Source organism: Lycorma delicatula, chromosome 1 (genome assembly GCF_047948215.1).
Source record: "Lycorma delicatula isolate Av1 chromosome 1, ASM4794821v1, whole genome shotgun sequence".
NCBI classification, from domain to species: domain Eukaryota; kingdom Metazoa; phylum Arthropoda; class Insecta; order Hemiptera; family Fulgoridae; genus Lycorma; species Lycorma delicatula.
Window position 1 is genome coordinate 263,201,218 of NC_134455.1, and position 19,684 is coordinate 263,220,901.

Here is a 19,684-nt window from a genome sequence, read left to right on the forward strand (position 1 = left end):
CATCATCCTCAGATTTTTGTAATTGTCCTTCCTATTTTCTAGCAAGAAAAAGAGGTTATCACTAAAGTAAAGACAGTTTCACTGTAAAAAAATTTATTCTGAAAACTATTAATATTTTTTATTTCTCTTAAACTACATATTACTTCTCTATATAATCACCACATGAATTAAGACATTTATCGCAGCGATACACCAGCTTTAATATACCCTTGTTGTATTCTTCTGCCGCCAGTCCATTTAGCCATGGATTAACAGCATTTTTAAGTTCATTGTCACCTGTAAATTGATTACCACTCAAAAATTCCTTCAATTTTCCAAACAAATGGTAATCAGAAGGAGCTAAGTCCGGATTATATAGTGGGTGATAATAAATTTCCCATTCAAATGTTCCCAGTAAATCACATGTCGGACCCACAACATGTGGATGTGCATTATCATGCAGCAGGATGACGCCCTCAATTAGCCTCCCACATCGCAAATTTTAAATGGTTTGCCATAACTTACTAGAGTTTCGAAATAGGCTTCTGTATTTATAGTTGTTACATGTGGCATGAAATCAATCAGCAGTATGCCAAACTGATCCCAAAAGACTGTGGCCATCAGTTTGCATCCAAATGGCTGTGGTTTGACCTTTTTTGGTCTGCTGGTGATCAAAACCAAAAGGATGACACCATTCACTTGACTGCTGTTTTCTCTTTGGCATGTAATACGAAATCCATGCCAGTAACAACTGAATTAAGAAACTCATCACTTTTTTCTGTGTAGTACATCAAAAATTCTAAACCAAGATACCATTCAGATATTTTTATGACATTCTGTTAAGACATGTGGCACCCAATGTGCACAAACCTTTATGAAGCCTAAGTGGTCATGAACAATATGACCAATAACAGCTCTTTATCAATAACATCAGGAAAAAGAAGGGCCAGGTCGAAAATCATTGAGCGACAATCTTTTCTGATTTCATCGTCAATGCATTTCAACAAGTTTTCCGTGATTATCGAGGGCCTCCCCGAATGTTCTTCATCACGCACATTAATTCTGTTATTTCTAAACCTTTCACACCATTTTCAGATGTTTCGTTCATTCATTACATTATTACCATATAAACCAACTGCCTATGAATTTCAGCTGGCTTAACATACTGATGGTTTAAAAAATGTACGACTCCATGTATTTCCCAGTCAGCCGCAACATCAATTTTCCTATTCATTTTATAACGTAATAAATCACATAGAATCAAAGATACTAAAACGTGACAACTTACAGACAACAATGTACACACTAGTGTGGCCATGCGCGATATAGGTTTGCCAACTTTAAGGAGAGAAATTTCCCAGTGGTCTTTACTTTAGATATCCCTCATATATGTGTATGAACAATGTAAAATATATTATTATTTTATTTATTGCAACAGTTAAGTTGCTAATTAAACTACAATTTATTTGAGTTGATAAATAGCAATGAAAAATACAAATTTTACTATTTACACAGTAATTAAAATGATTACAAATGATACACATATGATTCATTTTATATATTTTCTAAATGTAATTATGCCATCCATTAGTCACACATAGTGCAGCATAAATGAATTTTGTTTTGTGACTTAGTGCTGAATGTAATACTATGAACAATAAACAATTCATATATGTTGGCTAAGAAAAACTACATCATTCTAGTGCAAGCTCTCGTGAGAGTAACATTTTGTGATTTTATTTTTCCCTGTAAGTCAGTATATAAATTACATTAATGAATATATAAAGTAATCAAAGTTTTGCAGTGTGTTTGTGAATGTATTGCAATGAATCTTTTAATAAAAATGCCACACAGTTGAATTAACCAACAAGACAGTTACTGCTACTTTTGTGGTGCGGTAATATTAAAATCTCAGAGGAAAAAATAACTGCTGATAAAAAAATCATACAAACAATATTCTGCATGTAAAGTGGGTGTTCAGTACAATTCCTTAGTTCCTCACATTTGCTGTAAATCATGTTTATACTGGTTGGTTGAATGTATCTCATCATATAATAAGTGCAATTCCATGGTTTGGAAAGAATCAAAGGATCACTTCATAGACAGCTACTTTTGTATAACAAAAATATCTATGATAAAGCTAAGATTAGATATACTGTTTATCCTGATATTTCCTTTGCTATAAGAACAGTGCCTCACAGTCACAGTTCCCAGTTACAGTATCACCAAAAACATGGGAATTAGATGAAGATGAAGCTGTTGATTTTGAAGATTGTGCAGATTTATCAGATGAACCAAGGAAAGACACATGCTTTAAAAAAAAATGCAAATACTGAACCACACTTAAATAATCAGTCAGAATTAAATGATCTTCTTTGTAATCTAAATTTAATCCAAGAATCAAACAGAAAGTCTCACAACATGACTAAAAGGGTGGAATTTTTACAACATATTAAAATAAATGCTTTCTGTGACTGGCAAACTTGAACATTTCTTCCTCCAGTATGAGTACTTAAGATTACTGTAATGAAGTGGAATCTTTTCTAGATGTTTTGGGGCATTTGTACCATCCTGAGAATGATGTCTTTGAAACCAGTCCTTCTTCATGTTGGAAATAATATTCTGTTAATCTTTTTTGCTTATGCATCACGTGAAGGAGTCATATGATAATATGATTTAGTATGAGAAACACAATTCAATGTGAGTCAATAAGCTTTACGGCATATTTGTAGAGATCTGTAAGTGATTGCTCTATAACTTGGGTATACTAAATTTTGTTACTTTTGTGTGAATGGGGACAGCAAAGATAGGTAAATCATTATGTTAAAAAAACGCCCAAAAAGAAAAACACTAACTGTAGGAGAGAAAAACATTGTGAGTCCAGCACTACTAAAACCTGAAAAAGTTTACCTTCCACCACTACATATTAAGCTAAATTTAATGAAAAATTCTATTAAGGCAATGGAACTGGATTTCACTTTCTAAAAAATGATACCCCAAATAAAAATAAATGCTAAGATAAAGAAAGGTATATTTGTTGGACAAATAATAAGAAAACTAATGAATGATACTAAATTTGAAGATAGTTTGAATGATTGTGAGGTTGCTGTGTGGAAATCTTTTAAAAAGTTTATAAACAACTTTGTTGAAAATCATAAGGCAGAAAACTACAAAGAACATATAACTCAGCTTCATAAAAACTGTAAGGGACTTGGATATAAAATGTCACTAAAGATCCACTTCTTAGATTCTCATATGGATTTTTTCCCAACCAATCTTGGAGCTGCGAGTGAGAAACACAGAGAAATGCTTTCACCAGGAAAGCGTTCCACCACATCCATATGGAAACATACGACCAGGGAAAATGGAACCAAAGAATGCCTACTGACTACTCCTGGAATCTCAGTGATGTAGCTACGGCAAACTACACCAGAAAATCCAAAAGAAGCAGATTTTAGGCATGTAAAAATTGGATGTATAATATTGTTATACAATGATTTTTTTTTACAATAAATGATAATTACAAAAAGACTATGCCTGACATATAGAAACCACTTATAAATTGAGATCTGTGTAAAAAATATTATAAGTCATCTATTAACAGTCTTGTAACAAACAAAAATGAAATCCTATTATAGTTGGATTGTGAATTCATTAATTTGTTTATTTTTAAATCTATTAATATATTTTTATTCATTAATACTATTATTTATTTTTTTTAGAAAGAAAATTTAATTCAATTATGTGTAACAAACTTTTGACAACATAATATTTATTTTAAATTTAAATTTTATTATAATGACTCGTTAAAATAAAAGTCCTCCTCTATGAATCATGAGACCTTGCCGTTGGTGAGGGGGCTTGAGTGCTCAGGGATACAGAGTAGCTGGACCGAAGGTGCAACCATATCGGAGAGGTATCTGTTGAGAGCCAGACTAAGGAATGATTCCTGAAAGAGGGCAGCAGCTCTTTCAGTAGTTGTTAGGGGCGTGAGTCAGGACGACTTAAACGGCCATATCAACATCACTCAGTCCTCTGAGTACTGCACAGCTGAAAGCAATGGAAAACTACAGCTGCTTTTTTTCCAAGAAAATGTGGCTCTCTGCATTTTCACATAGCAATAATGGAGGCGCCTTCCTTGGTAAAATATTCCGGAGGTAAAATAGTCCCCCGTTCGGATCTCCGGGTGGGGACTACTAAGGAAGGGGTCACCAGAAAATTAAAAAATAACAATCTACGAGTCGGAGCGTGGAATGTTAGAAGCTTAAAAAAGGTTGGTAGGCTAGAAAATTTAAAAAGGGAAATGGATAGGGTGAATGTGGATATAGTAGGAATTAGTGAGGTTCGGTGGGAAGAGGAAAGCGACTTTTGGTCTGGTGATTTTAGAATAATTAACTCAGCGTCAAATAATGGGTAGGCAGGAGTAGGTTTCGTGATGAACAAGAAGATAGGGAGGAGAGTGGAGTATTTTAAAACGCATAGCGATAGAATCATTGTAATAAGAATAAAATCAAAACCTAAACCGACAACGATTGTTAACGTTTATATGCCTACAAGCGCCCATGATGATGATGAGGTAGAGTGTGTATACGAAGAGATTGATGAAGCAATTAAACACGTAAAAGGAGATGAAAATTTAATAATAGTTGGAGATTGGAATGCAAGCATTGGAAAAGGCAAGGAAGGAAATATAGTGGGTGAATACGGGCTGGGCAAAAGGAATGAAAGAGGGGACCGACTTATAGAGTTTTGCACGAAGTATAATTTAGTAATTGCCAACACCCAATTTAAAAATCATAATAGAAGAATATACACTTGGAAAAAGCCAGGCGATACTGCAAGGTATCAGATAGATTATATCATGGTTAAGCAAAGATTTAGAAATCAACTCGTTGACTGCAAAACTTACCCTGGAGCAGACATTGATAGCGACCATAATTTGGTGATAATGAAATGTAGATTGGGGTTTAAAAACCTGAAGAAAGGTTGTCAGATGAATCGGTGGAATTTAGAGAAGCTTGAGGAAGAGGAGGTAAAGAAGATTTTTGAGGAGGACATCGCAAGAGGTCTGAGTAAAAAAGATAAGGTAGAAAATGTAGAAGAAGAATGGGAGAATGTTAAAAAGGAAATTCTTAAATCCGCAGAAGCAAACTTAGGCGGAATAAAGAGAACTGGTAGAAAACCTTGGGTTTATATATTGCAGCTGATGGATGAACGTAGAAAATATAAGAATGCTAATGATGAAGAAAGTAAAAGGAACTATCGGCAATTAAGAAATGCTATAAATAGGAAGTGCAAACTGGCGAAAGAAGAGTGGATTAAAGAAAAGTGTTCAGAAGTGGAAAGAGAAATGAACATTGGTAAAATAGACGGAGCATACAGGAAAGTTAAGGAAAATTTTGGCGTACATAAATTAAAATCTAATAATGTGTTAAACAAAGATGGTACACCAATATACAATACGAAAGGTAAAGTCGATAGATGGGTGGAATATATTGAAGAGTTATACGGAGGAAATTAATTAGAAAATGGTGTTATAGAGGAAGAAGAGGAAGTTGAGGAGGATGAAATGGGAGAAACAATACTGAGATCTGAATTTAAGAGAGCATTAAAAGATTTAAATGGCAGAAAGGCTCCTGGAATAGACGGAATACCTGTAGAATTCCTGCGCAGTGCAGGTGAGGAAGCGATTGATAGATTATACAAACTGGTGTGTAATATTTATGAAATAGGGGAATTTCCGTCAGACTTCAAAAAAAGTGTTATAGTTATGATACCAAAGAAAGCAGGGGCAGATAAATGTGAAGAATATAGAACAATTAGTTTAACTAGTCATGCATCAAAAATCTTAACTAGAATTTTATACAGAAGAATTGAGAGGAGAGTGGAAGAAGTGTTAGGAGAAGACCAATTTGGTTTCAGGAAAAGTATAGGGACAAGGGAAGCAATTTTAGGCCTCAGATTAATAGTAGAAGGAAGATTAAAGAAAAACAAACCAACATACTTGGCGTTTATAGATCTAGAAAAGGCTTTCGATAACGTAGATTGGAATAAAATCTTCAGCATTTTAAAAAAATTAGGGTTTAAATACAGAGATAGAAGAACAATTGCTAACATGTACAGGAACCAAACAGCAACAATAACAATTGAAGAACATAAGAAAGAAGCCCTAACAAGAAAGGGAGTCCGACAAGGATGTTCCCTATCTCCGTTGCTTTTTAATCTTTACATGGAACTAGCAGTTAATGATGTTAAAGAACAATTTAGATTCGGAGTAACAGTACAAGGTGAAAAGATAAAGATGCTACGATTTGCTGATGATATAGTAATTCTAGCCGAGAGTAAAAAGGATTTAGAAGAAACAATGAACGGCATAGATGAAGTCCTACGCAAGAACTATCGCATGAAAATAAACAAGAACAAAACAAAAGTAATAAAATGTAGTAGAAATAACAAAGATGGACCACTGAATGTGAAAATAGGAGGAGAAAAGATTATGGAGGTAGAAGAATTTTGTTATTTGGGAAGTAAAATTACTAAAGATGGACGAAGCAGGAGCGATATAAAATGCCGAATAGCACAAGCTAAACGAGCCTTCAGTAAGAAATATAATTTGTTTACATCAAAAATTAATTTAAATCTCAGGAAAAGATTTTTGAAAGTGTATGTTTGGAGTGTCGCTTTATATGGAAGTGAAACTTGGACAATCGGAGTATCTGAGAAGAAAAGATTAGAAGCTTTTGAAATGTGGTGCTATAGGAGAATGTTAAAAATCAGATGGGTGGATAAAGTGACAAATGAAGAGGTATTGCGGCAAATAGATGAAGAAAGAAGCATTTGGAAAAATATAGTTAAAAGAAGAGGCAGACTTATAGGCCACATACTAAGGCATCCTGGAATAGTCGCTTTAATATTGGAAGGACAGGTAGAAGGGAAAAATTGTGTAGGCAGGCCACGTTTGGAGTATGTAAAACAAATTGTTGGGGATGTAGGATGTAGAGGGTATACTGAAATGAAACGACTAGCACTAGATAGGGAATCTTGGAGAGCTGCATCAAACCAGTCAAATGACTGAAGACAAAAAAAAAAAAATAAATAAAAGTGAGTGTAATGCTTGCTGATAAGTTATCAGCGGGAGCTGCAATTAACATATACACCTACACTTGTGGTCTTCCCACCAAGCCAGTTGAGCAAGTAGCACCCTACCACACAATGGTGATTATATAAGCAGCAACGAGTGAATGCAAAACCATTAGCTCCTGGACCACCAACAAGAAAAAACAGAAAGAAGAAGAAGGAAGAAGTCCCCTGGGCAGTCTAAAATGGGATCTCTTGGTGGATGCCAACATCCCCGCCACAGCAGCAGGCCTGGCTGGCCCAGCAATAAGTCTGAGTGCCAGGAGGCTTAGCGATGAAAACAGAGCAAGATGAGTACCGCTTGGGGAGAGCCAACTCGGCTGCACTGACAGAAAACGACTGACATTGATCCAACACCCAACACTGTGGAGAAGATTTGTCCAATTCCAGTGGATGAGCTGCAACTCCCTGACTACAATCTGTTGAGCAAGCCAACATTACCAGCGACCAGACTCAACAGCTCTTGTCAGGGCTACCAGATTGTTCATAAGGTTTCACTTGCCGTCGGAGCAATCCGGCAACAATAAATAAAATAACTGATGATTGAGGTACCTCCAACAATGAACCTTACAATTTAAAATAAGAATGTATTATCATGGTAACAATATCTTTGAAACTATTAATTATACGTTATTGTATAATTAACAGAGGTATTCATATTAAAACTTCCCACACAATCACAAAACCATACTTCACACTCACACACACTGTAATTATTGAAGTAATGAGTATATGTATTATCAGAAGAATTCATTTCAAGTTGAGTATGCACTCTTGATTAAGGAAGTAGTAAATAAATAAATAGATATATTTTATATGCTTTTACATATATTTTTTGTCTCAAGTGTAGATGATTTTATAAACAAAACCAGCTCTTGGTAATGAAGGTGCCATTGACTCATTACATGACACACCCAAACTTTCTTTTCAAGTAAGTGACTAGTAGCAATAAATAAAGACACTCATTTATTTAAAACTCAAAACAAATAAGATTAATCTCTGCAATATATACACACAGACTATAATTAGCAACAGTTCTGGCAGTTCCAACTCTGGTGTACTAATTTGATCATTAGAACAGATGTCTATAGCTATGTGCAATTGTATTGCTTATTCAATTTTTGTTCAAGAAGATGGAATGTACATGAAAATCTAAACCTACACTAAATGCAAAAGACTTAAAAATCATGCAAGAGGAAGAGGAGACAGGATTAATAACTGAAAATTAAACACTAACAAATTTATAGCCAGTGCTTAATTTTCACCTCCAGTAAAAATTCTAATTTGATTTCAGCATTACCATAAAAACATGCATAATGAATTTCAGAAAAAAAAATGTACAGTACAAGTTTTCATTAGAAGAACCAGTGTAGCAAAAATTTCCTTTGAAAACAATACCATACTGTTTATCAATATATCATTCAGAAAGAAAAACAGAAAATGTTCAATTTTTACAAATAGTTAAAACTTATCTGCATTTATAATTTTTGTAAATTCAAAACTGTCCTTGTTAATTATTGCAAAACAAACTGAAAAAACTAAAATACTTAATGACTGGATATAGAATAATTACAAAAAATATTGCATTTTGTTTATAGATTTTTTTTTACTTCATTATTACTTTACATTCATTTCCTTACTTATAAGTAAATTTGAACTCTTTGAAACTCAAAATTGAATAAGTTTTGAAAAATTCCTGACTTCAAACACTTTGTTTGATTCTTTATGGAAACTCATATTGTACACACATGTTATCTTAACATGTGTGTACAAATTAACAAATGTGTTACGATAACATGTGTGTTAATATGATTCACGTATTATAAGTGAATTGTTCAAAGTGCTAGGAGAGACAGGAAAATTGTTATTACTAGATCTATGCAATGGAATACTTGAAGAAGGAAAGTGGTTAGAGGACTTCTGGAATACAATAATGGTACCTGTAGAAAAGAAAAGAAATACAATCTTGTGTGAACAGAACAATTAACCTAATATCACATGCAGTTAAGGTACTATTAAGAGTTCTAAATAAGAAGATATATAATAAATTGGTTGACACTACTGAGGAAGAACAGTATGAATGTAGAAGAAATATTGGAACGAGGGATGCTATGGGACAGCTAAAATAGGCGAGAGATATATGGAAAGGAGGTGGAGGGTGTATGTTGCACTTGTCAACCTAGAAAAGGCTTCCGACAGAATTAGATTGGATAAATTACTGCTAATTTTAGAAAAGAAGGGAGTTGATTGGAAAGAGAGGCGTCTAATACAGGAACTGTACTATAACCAGAGAATAAGAGTGAGGGTAGGAGACGAAATGACAGGAAGAATAGGGACTGGAAGGAGAGTGAGGCAGGGATGCTGCATGTTACCAACACTGTTTAATATACATCTGCAAGAAATAATTAAATGCTGTCTGAATGGGAAAGGAGGAATAAAGATTGGGGGAACAAGAATAGAATGTATATGTTTTGCAGATGACAAGGTAGTAGTGGTGGAGAGTTCAAGTAAACTAAATGAAATGCTTGAAAACTTAAATGAAGCTTGCGAAAGTCAGGGTATGAGGATGAACAAAAAGAAAACGAAATGTATGGTGTTAGGTGGAAAAGAGGAAAGGATTGAGATTAAGATAGGAATGAAGTTTTGGAGCAGGAGAAGAGATTTCAGTAATTAAGGGGCTTATAACTGATGATCTGACTTGTACTGTAAAAATTAAAACAAAAATATCAAAAAGTAAGCAGGCATTTAATAAGAAGGAAAGTGTTGTGTAAGCATTAAGGAAGAGATTAATGAAATGTTTTATTTGGTATATGATGCTCTATAGAGCTGTAACATGGATGATGAGAAAGGCAGACAGCAAATGAATTGAGGCTTTTGAGATGTAGGTGTGTCGCAGAATGGTAATTGTCAGATGGCAAGACAAATGAAGTATTAAGGAGAATCAGAGAGAATAGGAAAATGTAAAACGTGATTGAATATAGGAAAAGGAAATGGCTAGGACATTGTATAAGAAGAAGGTGTTTATTAGCGGGTCTGATAGAAGGTTTGGTGAATGGAAGGAAAGGAAGAGATATTTCAAATGATGGATGGGATTATGGAAAATAGAAAACACGCGGAATCAAATAGGTCAGCAAAGGCAGAACAAGAGAGAGAGCAATAGCTGTGATAGGACCTGCCCTAATGGCAGAACACTATGCATGCATATTATTTTTTTTACGTGCTGATTAAGCACTGTTTATCTGCTTATTTACTGAATTTATTTACTTAAGTCTAGGCTTTTTGAACCAACAAAGCAAGATTTTTTTAGAATATTAAAAAAAGCATTGCATAAGTCATACGATTGTGAATTAAAAGTTAATCTTTAGAAAAGTTTTATGACCATGGTCTATTTAAATATATTCCTAAAAATGTATATGTTTGTAATTGTATAAATGGTTTGTAGTTTAGGATTTAGAAGCTTGGAAGGCATATCAACAATTTTCAGTTGTGAAAAAAATTAGTTTATAAACTGTTCTTATTAATAAGAATAGTTTATATACTCTAATTTATTCAAACAAAAATAAGGGTTTGAACCAGAATGAATATAAATTATTCCCAGTTATTGTACTTATTAAAAAAATTTCTTTCAAAGCTACAAACGTTCATCATCAATATTCATTAAATATGTAAACATTGTTACTCATTTTTAGAAACCTCTTTCAGCTGCTTTGTTACATCTACAATAATGGCTTAGATGTCTTTTTGTTCCCTTTCAGTTTCATTTCAAATGAATGAAATAGTAAAAAAAAAACAGCAGTTTGATATTTTGATAAATTGTGCTGTGCTGTATACTTACACTATTCAATGAAGTTTTTTAAATTAAAATTACACTATGCCATTTACAATTTAATGTCTTCAGTATCTGATGAAGATGGATGACTATTTTGAATTCACATTCTTGGTGTTTACCAAGAATTACTTTAATAACTTTATTTTATATCTTTCTTTGTATTAGCATTTTGGCTCTTTTCATTCATGTCTTATTTTTAAATAAAGCGTGTAATTACTAGTAGCTTCTTACCATGCTGACTTCTATCAGCCAAAAAAACAAAGTTTTCTCTATAATTGAAAAGTTTTGTAGAAGAATATGATATAATTACTGACATGATGTTCCGTAGTTTTTTCAAATACTATAAAATTTTATTCATCATTAAGTAACTAATTAGGTATAAACCTGTTGTTACTGGAGAAAATATAAATGTTGTTTAATTCTATTCCAATGTATTTTATAAATTGAATTATGCATACAGGCTTATTGTACTTAATTAATTTCCAAAATTTGTCAATTTCTTCTACTTCTTCACTTCCAGGACTACAATATATTGGAGAACATTGATAAAATTCTTTTACCCATGCAATTCGCATAATTTCAAATTTTTTTTGTTATTGTAAGCTCAGTGTTTTGGTAATCTATGTAATTAGAATTTTGATATATTTAATCGCATTACCAAATAATTTGTATTTATCTGAACAGTTTGTGTGGGATGTATTTATAACTTTCTTAGTTGCTTTACCAGTTCTGGTCCTATTTGAAATTTATCAGCGACAGCCCAAAAAGCTGAAAACTTGTGCTAGCAGAAAGTTATGAGTTAAATGAAGGACAACTCAGGATGGATCAGCTGATCTTTCATAAACATAATATAGCATGACAAGAACATATATAACCAACAATCCAAAAATCCCACTTCATAAGTTTCATCTTTGAAACCAGTAATTTCATAAACCGAACCATGACAAGGTGTGAAATACCAAAGAAAACTTGCATTAAGTTCTAAAACAACTGCATGAAACTGGTACGGCTTAAAACGTTTTTGAAAAATGGCATATAATGAAGCCAACTGTCTGAAAAACAATTAGAGGTAAGGGTGTTTGAATTGAAAATCACGTTCATTATTACATCCAAAAGTGTCATTATGTATCCTAGATTTGTTTCTTTCGAATTATACTAAACTGAATGCTGCAAAAGAGAAGTTTTTCTCACTTCCTGATCTACTTCCACATAAAACATTTTCATTAACAAAAACAAGAGGATGTCCCTATTATTAAGTAATGTAAATGAAATAATTTTAATTTTATTGAAACAAATCCCGATGGATGTATTACAAATAAAACATTGATAGTTACAAAATCTATTGGATTTAATTAGAACTCTTCAATCAGTTAGTAATGCAAATCCATACATTTATACTCAGTTTTTAAATAAATATTTGGTATGTTTAACAGACGACAGGAAAGAACTGCAACAACGTATATATAACATTTTAAAAGTAATGGCATATAATGTCAAACAGTAATAACACTAATAAATTGATACAGCATCTACTAAAAGAGAAAAAAAAGCAAACCAGATGGATATAAAAAAGTTTTCATTCTAAAAAAACTGTCATAATAAAAAATAAAAATGACCTGTTGTAAATATATACATAAAACTACAATTTTAACAGCTTTCAATAATTAAACAGTTCCATAAATTTCAACCACATCATAACCAAGAGTAAGGTCAATCCAATATGCTAAGTAGTTTGAATTTTTGTTGTAATGTCATTATCAAACATAATCATGATAGATATGATAAGCTATTATTACACAGTACTTATGCAGATGCATATTACTAATCAAGTAATAAAATCATACTGACAGCATATTACCAGCATCAATAAATCCATATGAGGTAAACATGTATTAAGTTACTTCTCCTAAGTGCAACAAAGTTGGACTGTGATGAAAAGTATTTCTGACTAATATTTGTCAAAAGAAAAAATTATTTTTGATTTTTAAAACTGTAAAATTATTTTTGTAAAGCAAGGCAGAAAGAGAGAAGGTACGAGTTTTATCTAAACTAAAAATATAAACTATAAAATAATCAACCAGAGCATAAATAACTGGAGTACAAAAAAAAATCTTCATAATTTAAAATGTAATACTTACTTAAGTAAATAAGCACGAGAAATATTATCAGATGATATTTCTAGATCTTTTGTTTTGGCTTGAAAAACAGATGCTCCTCTCAAAGAAGCCAAATGTCTAGACCATTCTGCAACCTGCACATTTGAAATGTAAGTTACTTTTAATGTACTGACATTATGCAATTTGTCGCTACTTATTATTAAGCTGTTAAGTTTTGTATAATCTAGTGTATATAACTTAACAATTTATTGAAAGGCCAGAGATAATGAAAATGTATAAAAAAAAATAAATAAATAAAAATAAACATTGCAAGCTACTTAAATAATGTTGCAGAAAATATTTTATGTTACATTTATTGTGAGGGCTTACATACAATAAGATATAATACTAATTTGATGACTCTATTTGCTGACTGAATTAATTAGAATCTAATCTACATACATTAAATTGAAAAAAAAAGCTGATTTACCACTACTTTAACCTTGCACATTCATTTTAATTTTGCTTTATTATTTCTGGAGCTTCTTGTAAATCATCATCGAACATCATCATCTTGTAAATCACTCATTGTACATGAGTTTTGCTACACTAAATGCTTCTTAATCACAATTATCGGAATTTTTTTATATTAAATAAGCAATTTCCTGTATAAACTGGTGTAAAATTTAATAACGATTTTACATAACCAAACTATTACACTGAATGGTGATAACACAAAAATATAATATAATATATAGGTAACTAAGAAAAAAATGAAGAATTTTACAAAATTCAAAGTGGTCAACACTAAAGTTTGAGAATGACCAATATCAATATTTCAATCCTTCAAACAGCCTAACTTGCATATCTATTATGTGTTTGTTTTTTTAAATAATTAATATTCCTTCATTATAATTTTTCATCTATTTATTTTTTTCACTAATTAGTCAGTATACAAATGATATCTGTTACACCATCTTTTACCTTTAGATGTTAAGTAATCTTTTTGGGAATGGATTTCGAGCAATTCTAGTTTTCCCATTTATTAACTTTCAAAATTCTTGAAAACAAAATTTAGTTGACAGAAAAATTTGGTTTTGAATATTTCTCTTTATGTTTTATTGATGATTATACTTTATTATTTATACCTTTACAATGTTAAACGTAATGAAACTAACTACTACACCCCTTGTTTTTAATTTTATTATCTCTATATACTTTTTCTTCCGCTTTGGACATGTGTAACCCATTTATTAAATTTGTAATGCTAGCTGCTAAATGAATGATTTAGCAGATAGCATTACTAATTATAGTATAATATTTAGCTAGCTATAGGATGTAGCCAGCCTCCGTGGTGTGACTGGTAGCATCTCGGACTTACATCTAGAAGTCCCAAATTCAAATCCCGGTCAGGCATTTTCACACATGCTACAAATCATTCATCTCGTCCTCTGAAGGAATACCTAACGATGGTCTTGGAGGTTAAACAAAAAAAAAACCTACAGTATAAGACTTTTAAAGCACTTAGGTAGCCCAATCTTTAATTGCAAGTATTTCAACTTACTTTGGAATAAATTCTTGTAACAAGTACAGATCAATTCACCCCCCCCCCCCCCCAATCAGGTGGAATATAGCAGGACTATCATTAAGACCAGGGGAGATATTATTCTGATCTTCCCAAAACATTGAAGGATACTGTTTCGAGGGAAGATGTGGAAGAAGTGCTCTCCATTTGAAAAGGGGCCAGCAAAGAACTATGTATCCAGGTTAAAGGGGAACAGCAGGCTGAGAATTTCAAAGCAGTCCTTCATAACAAGACCAGTGATGTGAAGGTGGATGTCAAATTGAAAGATAACAGCAGGACTATATTACAGAAGGACGTTGCTGATGACACTAGCAACTACAAAATTTCTGAGGCCATGGCTGGTATTGTGGGTGAGATGGAACGTTTCCAGATCTCATCTACTTGGCCGACTTACAATTTGATATAAAATGTGACTGTGATCATGTCTTTCAGGGCAGCTCAGTAGCTCACTGCGTCTCGTGTCAGAATAGGTTGGGTCCACTGCAGGGCCCAAATTTGAGAGGCTGATGACTGTTGCTTCAGGTGTTGGGGCTTGGGCCATGTTTCAGTGAACTGTGGAGGCAAAGGTGGATCCAATCTCTGCTTTAAATGTGGCAAGCCTGGCCATAAACGCAGCCAATGCATGGACCCAATGGCCTGCGTGATATGTGTAAAAGATAGCCACAAGACTTTGGCCTGAGTAGTGTCAAGATGAGGGTTTTACAGTTCAATACTAACTGGTGCAAATGAGCATAAGATCTCTGCTGGGAGGGGGGGTTGCTCTGAGAGAGGATGCCGAAGTGGTTCTTGTTGCGGAGCCTAATGTAGTGATGGTGACAGGGCCTGGTATGCTGGGTGGTGGACAGGGTGACTGATGCTGCTGTTAGTTTTCTGGCTGTTGGGGTCCCCGTAGGTAGACACAGAACAGGAGACGGTTTCATATGGTCTGAGTTGGCAGATATGGTAATATTCTTGTTACCACTCGCCCAATGCTGGGATTGGTAACTTGACCATGGAGATAATTTAACACAGGGGAAAGAATATACTATTGGGCGGGAGGACTTCAATGCCAAATCACCAAAGTTTGCTGGAATTGTGCGCAGCATCATCAGAGGACATCACCTTCGCAACTGTGCTAATGCGTTGGGACTAATTTGTCTAAATGAGAATGAGCCTACCTTAAGTCACAATGGAGCTGAGTTGGCCATTCACCTGGCTTTTGTATCAGCCGCACATTTACACTGATGTGGAAATTGTAGGGTCTTAGGAGAGTACAGCCTGTCTGATCATATGTTTGTAATGTATGAAACAGGAACACAACTGGATTTGTTGCCTTCAGTGAGGTATGTAACATTGAAAGGAAGATGTGCCCGGTTCGCCAGAGTGATTGGTGGAAGGTTGGCTTGAGTTATGGATCCGAAGAACTAGTTGATATAGTACTTGATGAATGTAAGCGCTCTGAGGCGATGGTTCCCATGACTGTGTGTCAACATGCTTATTGGTGGAACAAAGAACTAACATCACTTCGTGAGAAGATTGGTGGGTGAGGAGAGTCTATGAACTGAGGTGGCGATGTTGATCACAGGAAGTAGGCTTGGCAACGGTACGTGGGGGTATGGCCAACATACGATAGTGCCACCAAGCGGGCATAGAGCAAGGCCTGGAATGATTTATGTGAGGACATCAACAGACCCCTGGGGCAGGGGTTATTGCTTGGTTCTTGAGAGACTTAGGTGCAGATTACCACTCCTCTCAGAAGGTACAGTGAGGGAATGTGTGAGAAGAAATTGTTTTCGATGTATGAAGGGACTCGAAGGGAGGAGGTTGTTGCTGAGGAACTGACCCTATTTTGGATGTGCAACTTCATTGAGGCAAGGAAGAAGATGAGTCTACACAAGAGCCCGGGTCCAGACGGCGTCCTGGTTGAGGTGGTCCAATTGCTGATTGAGGTTGCTTCAGCTGAAGTCTTAGGAGTTATGAACACCATGCTGCAAGATCATTATATTCCTGAGTTGTGGAATAGGTCTCGACTTGCTCTCGTCAGGAAGCCAGGAATGATACTCCATCTGCATATAGGCCAATGTGTCTCTTTAACAATTTTTGTAAACTTTCTGAGAGGATGTTGGTGAAATGTCTGCATGAGGACATCGGCACTAAAAGCAGTCTCAGTGACAGCCAGTATGGCTTCAGGATAGGATGGTCCACCATGGACGTGGTGGGTGAAATCATGCGGTCAGTGCAGCTGCTGGTACTTGGGAGTTGTGACAAATACCAGTGGTGGTTCTCTTCAATGTACAGAATGCATTTAATTCACTTACCTGGGAGTTCATATTCGAGAAACTCAGAGTGAGGGGCATGGAGAGCTACCTGGGGAGGATGGTTATAGTGTTATCTGAAGCAACGGTATTTAGTTAATCAGATGGGGAAGAAGAAGGTCCAGTTCTGCATGTCATGTGGGGTGCCTCAAAGGTCTGTCTTGGGGTTCCTGCTCTGAAATTTGGTATACGATGGTGTGACACCCATTGCATTTGCAGATGATCTTGCATTGGTGGTGTGTGTGAGAAATGACAATATGGTAGCTACAGCACTTATTTGCCCATACAGTAGGTGAGTGGCTGGATGAGAAGGAAAAGTCTTCATTTCTCGCATGAAAAAACAAAAATGATTACGATGACTAGTAGATGCAAGATTGGATCCATCCTGGTCAAAGTTGCTAGTCACTTTGGTCTCCTTGAGTGTGTTGCCAGAGTGCTGTGACTTTCTTTTGATTATCAGTGATTTTTTGGCTGCTGGTCGAGTGTGTACCTTCCAGCAGTATCAAGGCTTAACTGGTTTTCAGACTGTGGTCACAGTTAGCACTGTTTCAGTTTAGTCTCATATTTGCTTATTTCTTCGATGGTGATTGGAGTGAATTAGTGCGACGCATACCCGCCTCATTGTGGCTGAAAGGTGGCAACGAGTGCTGGTCGTTAGTCCCTGTCACGAGAAAAGGGTTGTGTCCTTTAGTCCTCTCGCGCTCTTTTCAGAGCAAGGGCTGTAATCAGTGGTTTTTTGCTGTATGTGGTGTATATGGTTTTTTGCATCTAATCCAGCAGCGGCTAAGAGGTACGAAGAGTGATAGGAGAACATCAGGGTCTCTGGCTGCTCGTCTCGCTGTGGGCAGTTGTCACATTTGTGGGCTTGCCCAAGTTTAGCAAGTAGGAGGAAGTCAGCGACAATCTTTGGTCATGAAAGGTTTCCAGGTAGAAGCGCAAGCCAGAGCCTATGCCATCAACCAAGTCTGAGGATGAGTCGATTGCGATGGACATGGGCACATCTGCCCGGGTCAAAACACTTCCGGCTGTGGAGGAGTTTCGCAAGGCAAAGGATAGACCTAGCAGTTCTGCTCCGCTGGCAAAAGTTATCCAGTAGGACCTGGACTATCTAGTAGAGTTTTTATCTCTTCCCGGCAGGGTCAGCGTTGGTGCAAGGAAAACAATGATACCGTGGTTGTTGAAGGTAAAAGAGGCGGTAGCAGTGTTGGCAGATGGCTTCAAATCCTTGGTTTCTAAGCCCAAGAAAGTCAAGGTAGTTCAGGTCCCAGCGCAACCCAGGTGCTACGCCGATGTACTCAAGAACAAGTGAGAAGCCAGCAAGGTGGCTAAGAAGCTGAAGTGCTATTTGTAAACAGCGAGGAGGGCTCGAAGACCACGAGCCAAGAACTAAAAAGGGACTTTCAGGTTGCTCTTCGTGGCAACCGGAAAGAATTTCATATCAGGGACATAAAGGAAACCAGCAAAGGACTGGTAGTGGTTGTTGACAATAAAGAGACTGTCCGAGTCATCACGGAGTCTCTGGTTGTTAAGAAGCTCGAGGTCAAGGTTGGCCCCAAGCATTTGAGAAGGCCCCGGGTCATAATCTATGACACTGAATAGAGCCTGTCTGATGAGCAGTTCTTGTCTCTCATTCGAGAGCAAAACACCGATTTGGACAAGGCTTTGTTCAAAAACTAGTGTAGCTTAATCTTCAAGACTGGAAAGCGTGATGCCCCATGGTATCACGGGGTTTTTGAGTTAGGCGCTGGTCTCCACCAGAAGTTCGTGTCGGAGGGACGAATCTTCTTGGATTTCGCATTCTGTTGTGTTAAGGAGTACCTTGACGTGCAGAGGTCCTTTAAATGTTGTCGGTTTGGCCACAGGGCCAAGTTCTGTAGGTATACATTGGTCTCCGCGCATTGTGGGAGAAGGGGCATAAGCATGACGACTGTCAGCAAAAGAAAGAGGCTCTGTCTTGCAGGAACTGTAAAAGGTTGCGCAAACGTCATAGGCACTCAGTCAATAACAAGGAGATGGATGTTACTTAAAAGCAGTTGAGATTTATTTCAACTCACTTGATGGTTAGGTTTGGTCAACTCAATGCCCAGGGAGCCTATGCAGTCCAAGTAGAGTTAGGTGAGGTTGTTGGGAAACGGAGCCTCAATGCTCTCCTTCTACAGCACCCATATATGGTTAAGGGTGATCACGTTTTACGTTGGTGATAGTAAATCTGCCGTTCTGTGCAGGAAGTCTATAGATAGTGTCTTCATACAGCAGGCCTCTGACACGCATCATGTCGTTGTTAAGCTTGCTGTGAATGGTCTGGACCTGGTCATTGTAAGTTCATACTTTCAGTACAGGCATTCCACTGAACAACATTTGGAAAGATGGGATAGAATTGTTAGGCTGATAGCGGTTCGTCCAATTCTTATTGGAATTGATGTGAACGCCAAATCGCGCTTCTTTGGCACAGTGGGATCTCAAATGACAGCGATGAATCTCGGATGTTTCCGAAAGGATGTTGCAGGTTTTCACTCTGACATCGTCTTCGGAAATTACTGAGGCAGAAGTCCACCAAGTAATTTGCAGCCTGGATAGGAACAAAGCCCCCGGATATGATGGTATCACGATGGAACTCCTTGTTCACACTCTGCCTGTGATTCTTGGTACATTGATAAGGGGTTTCAATAGGTTGCTGTTCGCTGGGCACTTCCCAGCATGTTGGAAATGAGGTGTTTTGAAACAGCTTTTAAAGGGTGGCGACAAGGATCCCACTGTCAGTTCC

At 35.9% G+C, this 19,684-nt stretch overlaps 1 protein-coding gene across 2 annotated transcripts in view; it reads right to left on the reverse strand.

Moving 5' to 3' along the window:
- LOC142331070 (solute carrier family 12 member 9) overlaps positions 1 to 19,684 on the reverse strand; it is a 126,595-nt gene that overhangs the window by 1,297 nt on the left and 105,614 nt on the right. For both annotated transcript variants that reach the window (XM_075376736.1, XM_075376727.1), the window contains one exon: positions 13,084 to 13,196. In XM_075376736.1, the coding sequence (XP_075232851.1) occupies positions 13,084 to 13,196 (113 nt within the window). The remainder of the gene's footprint in view (positions 1 to 13,083; positions 13,197 to 19,684) is intronic.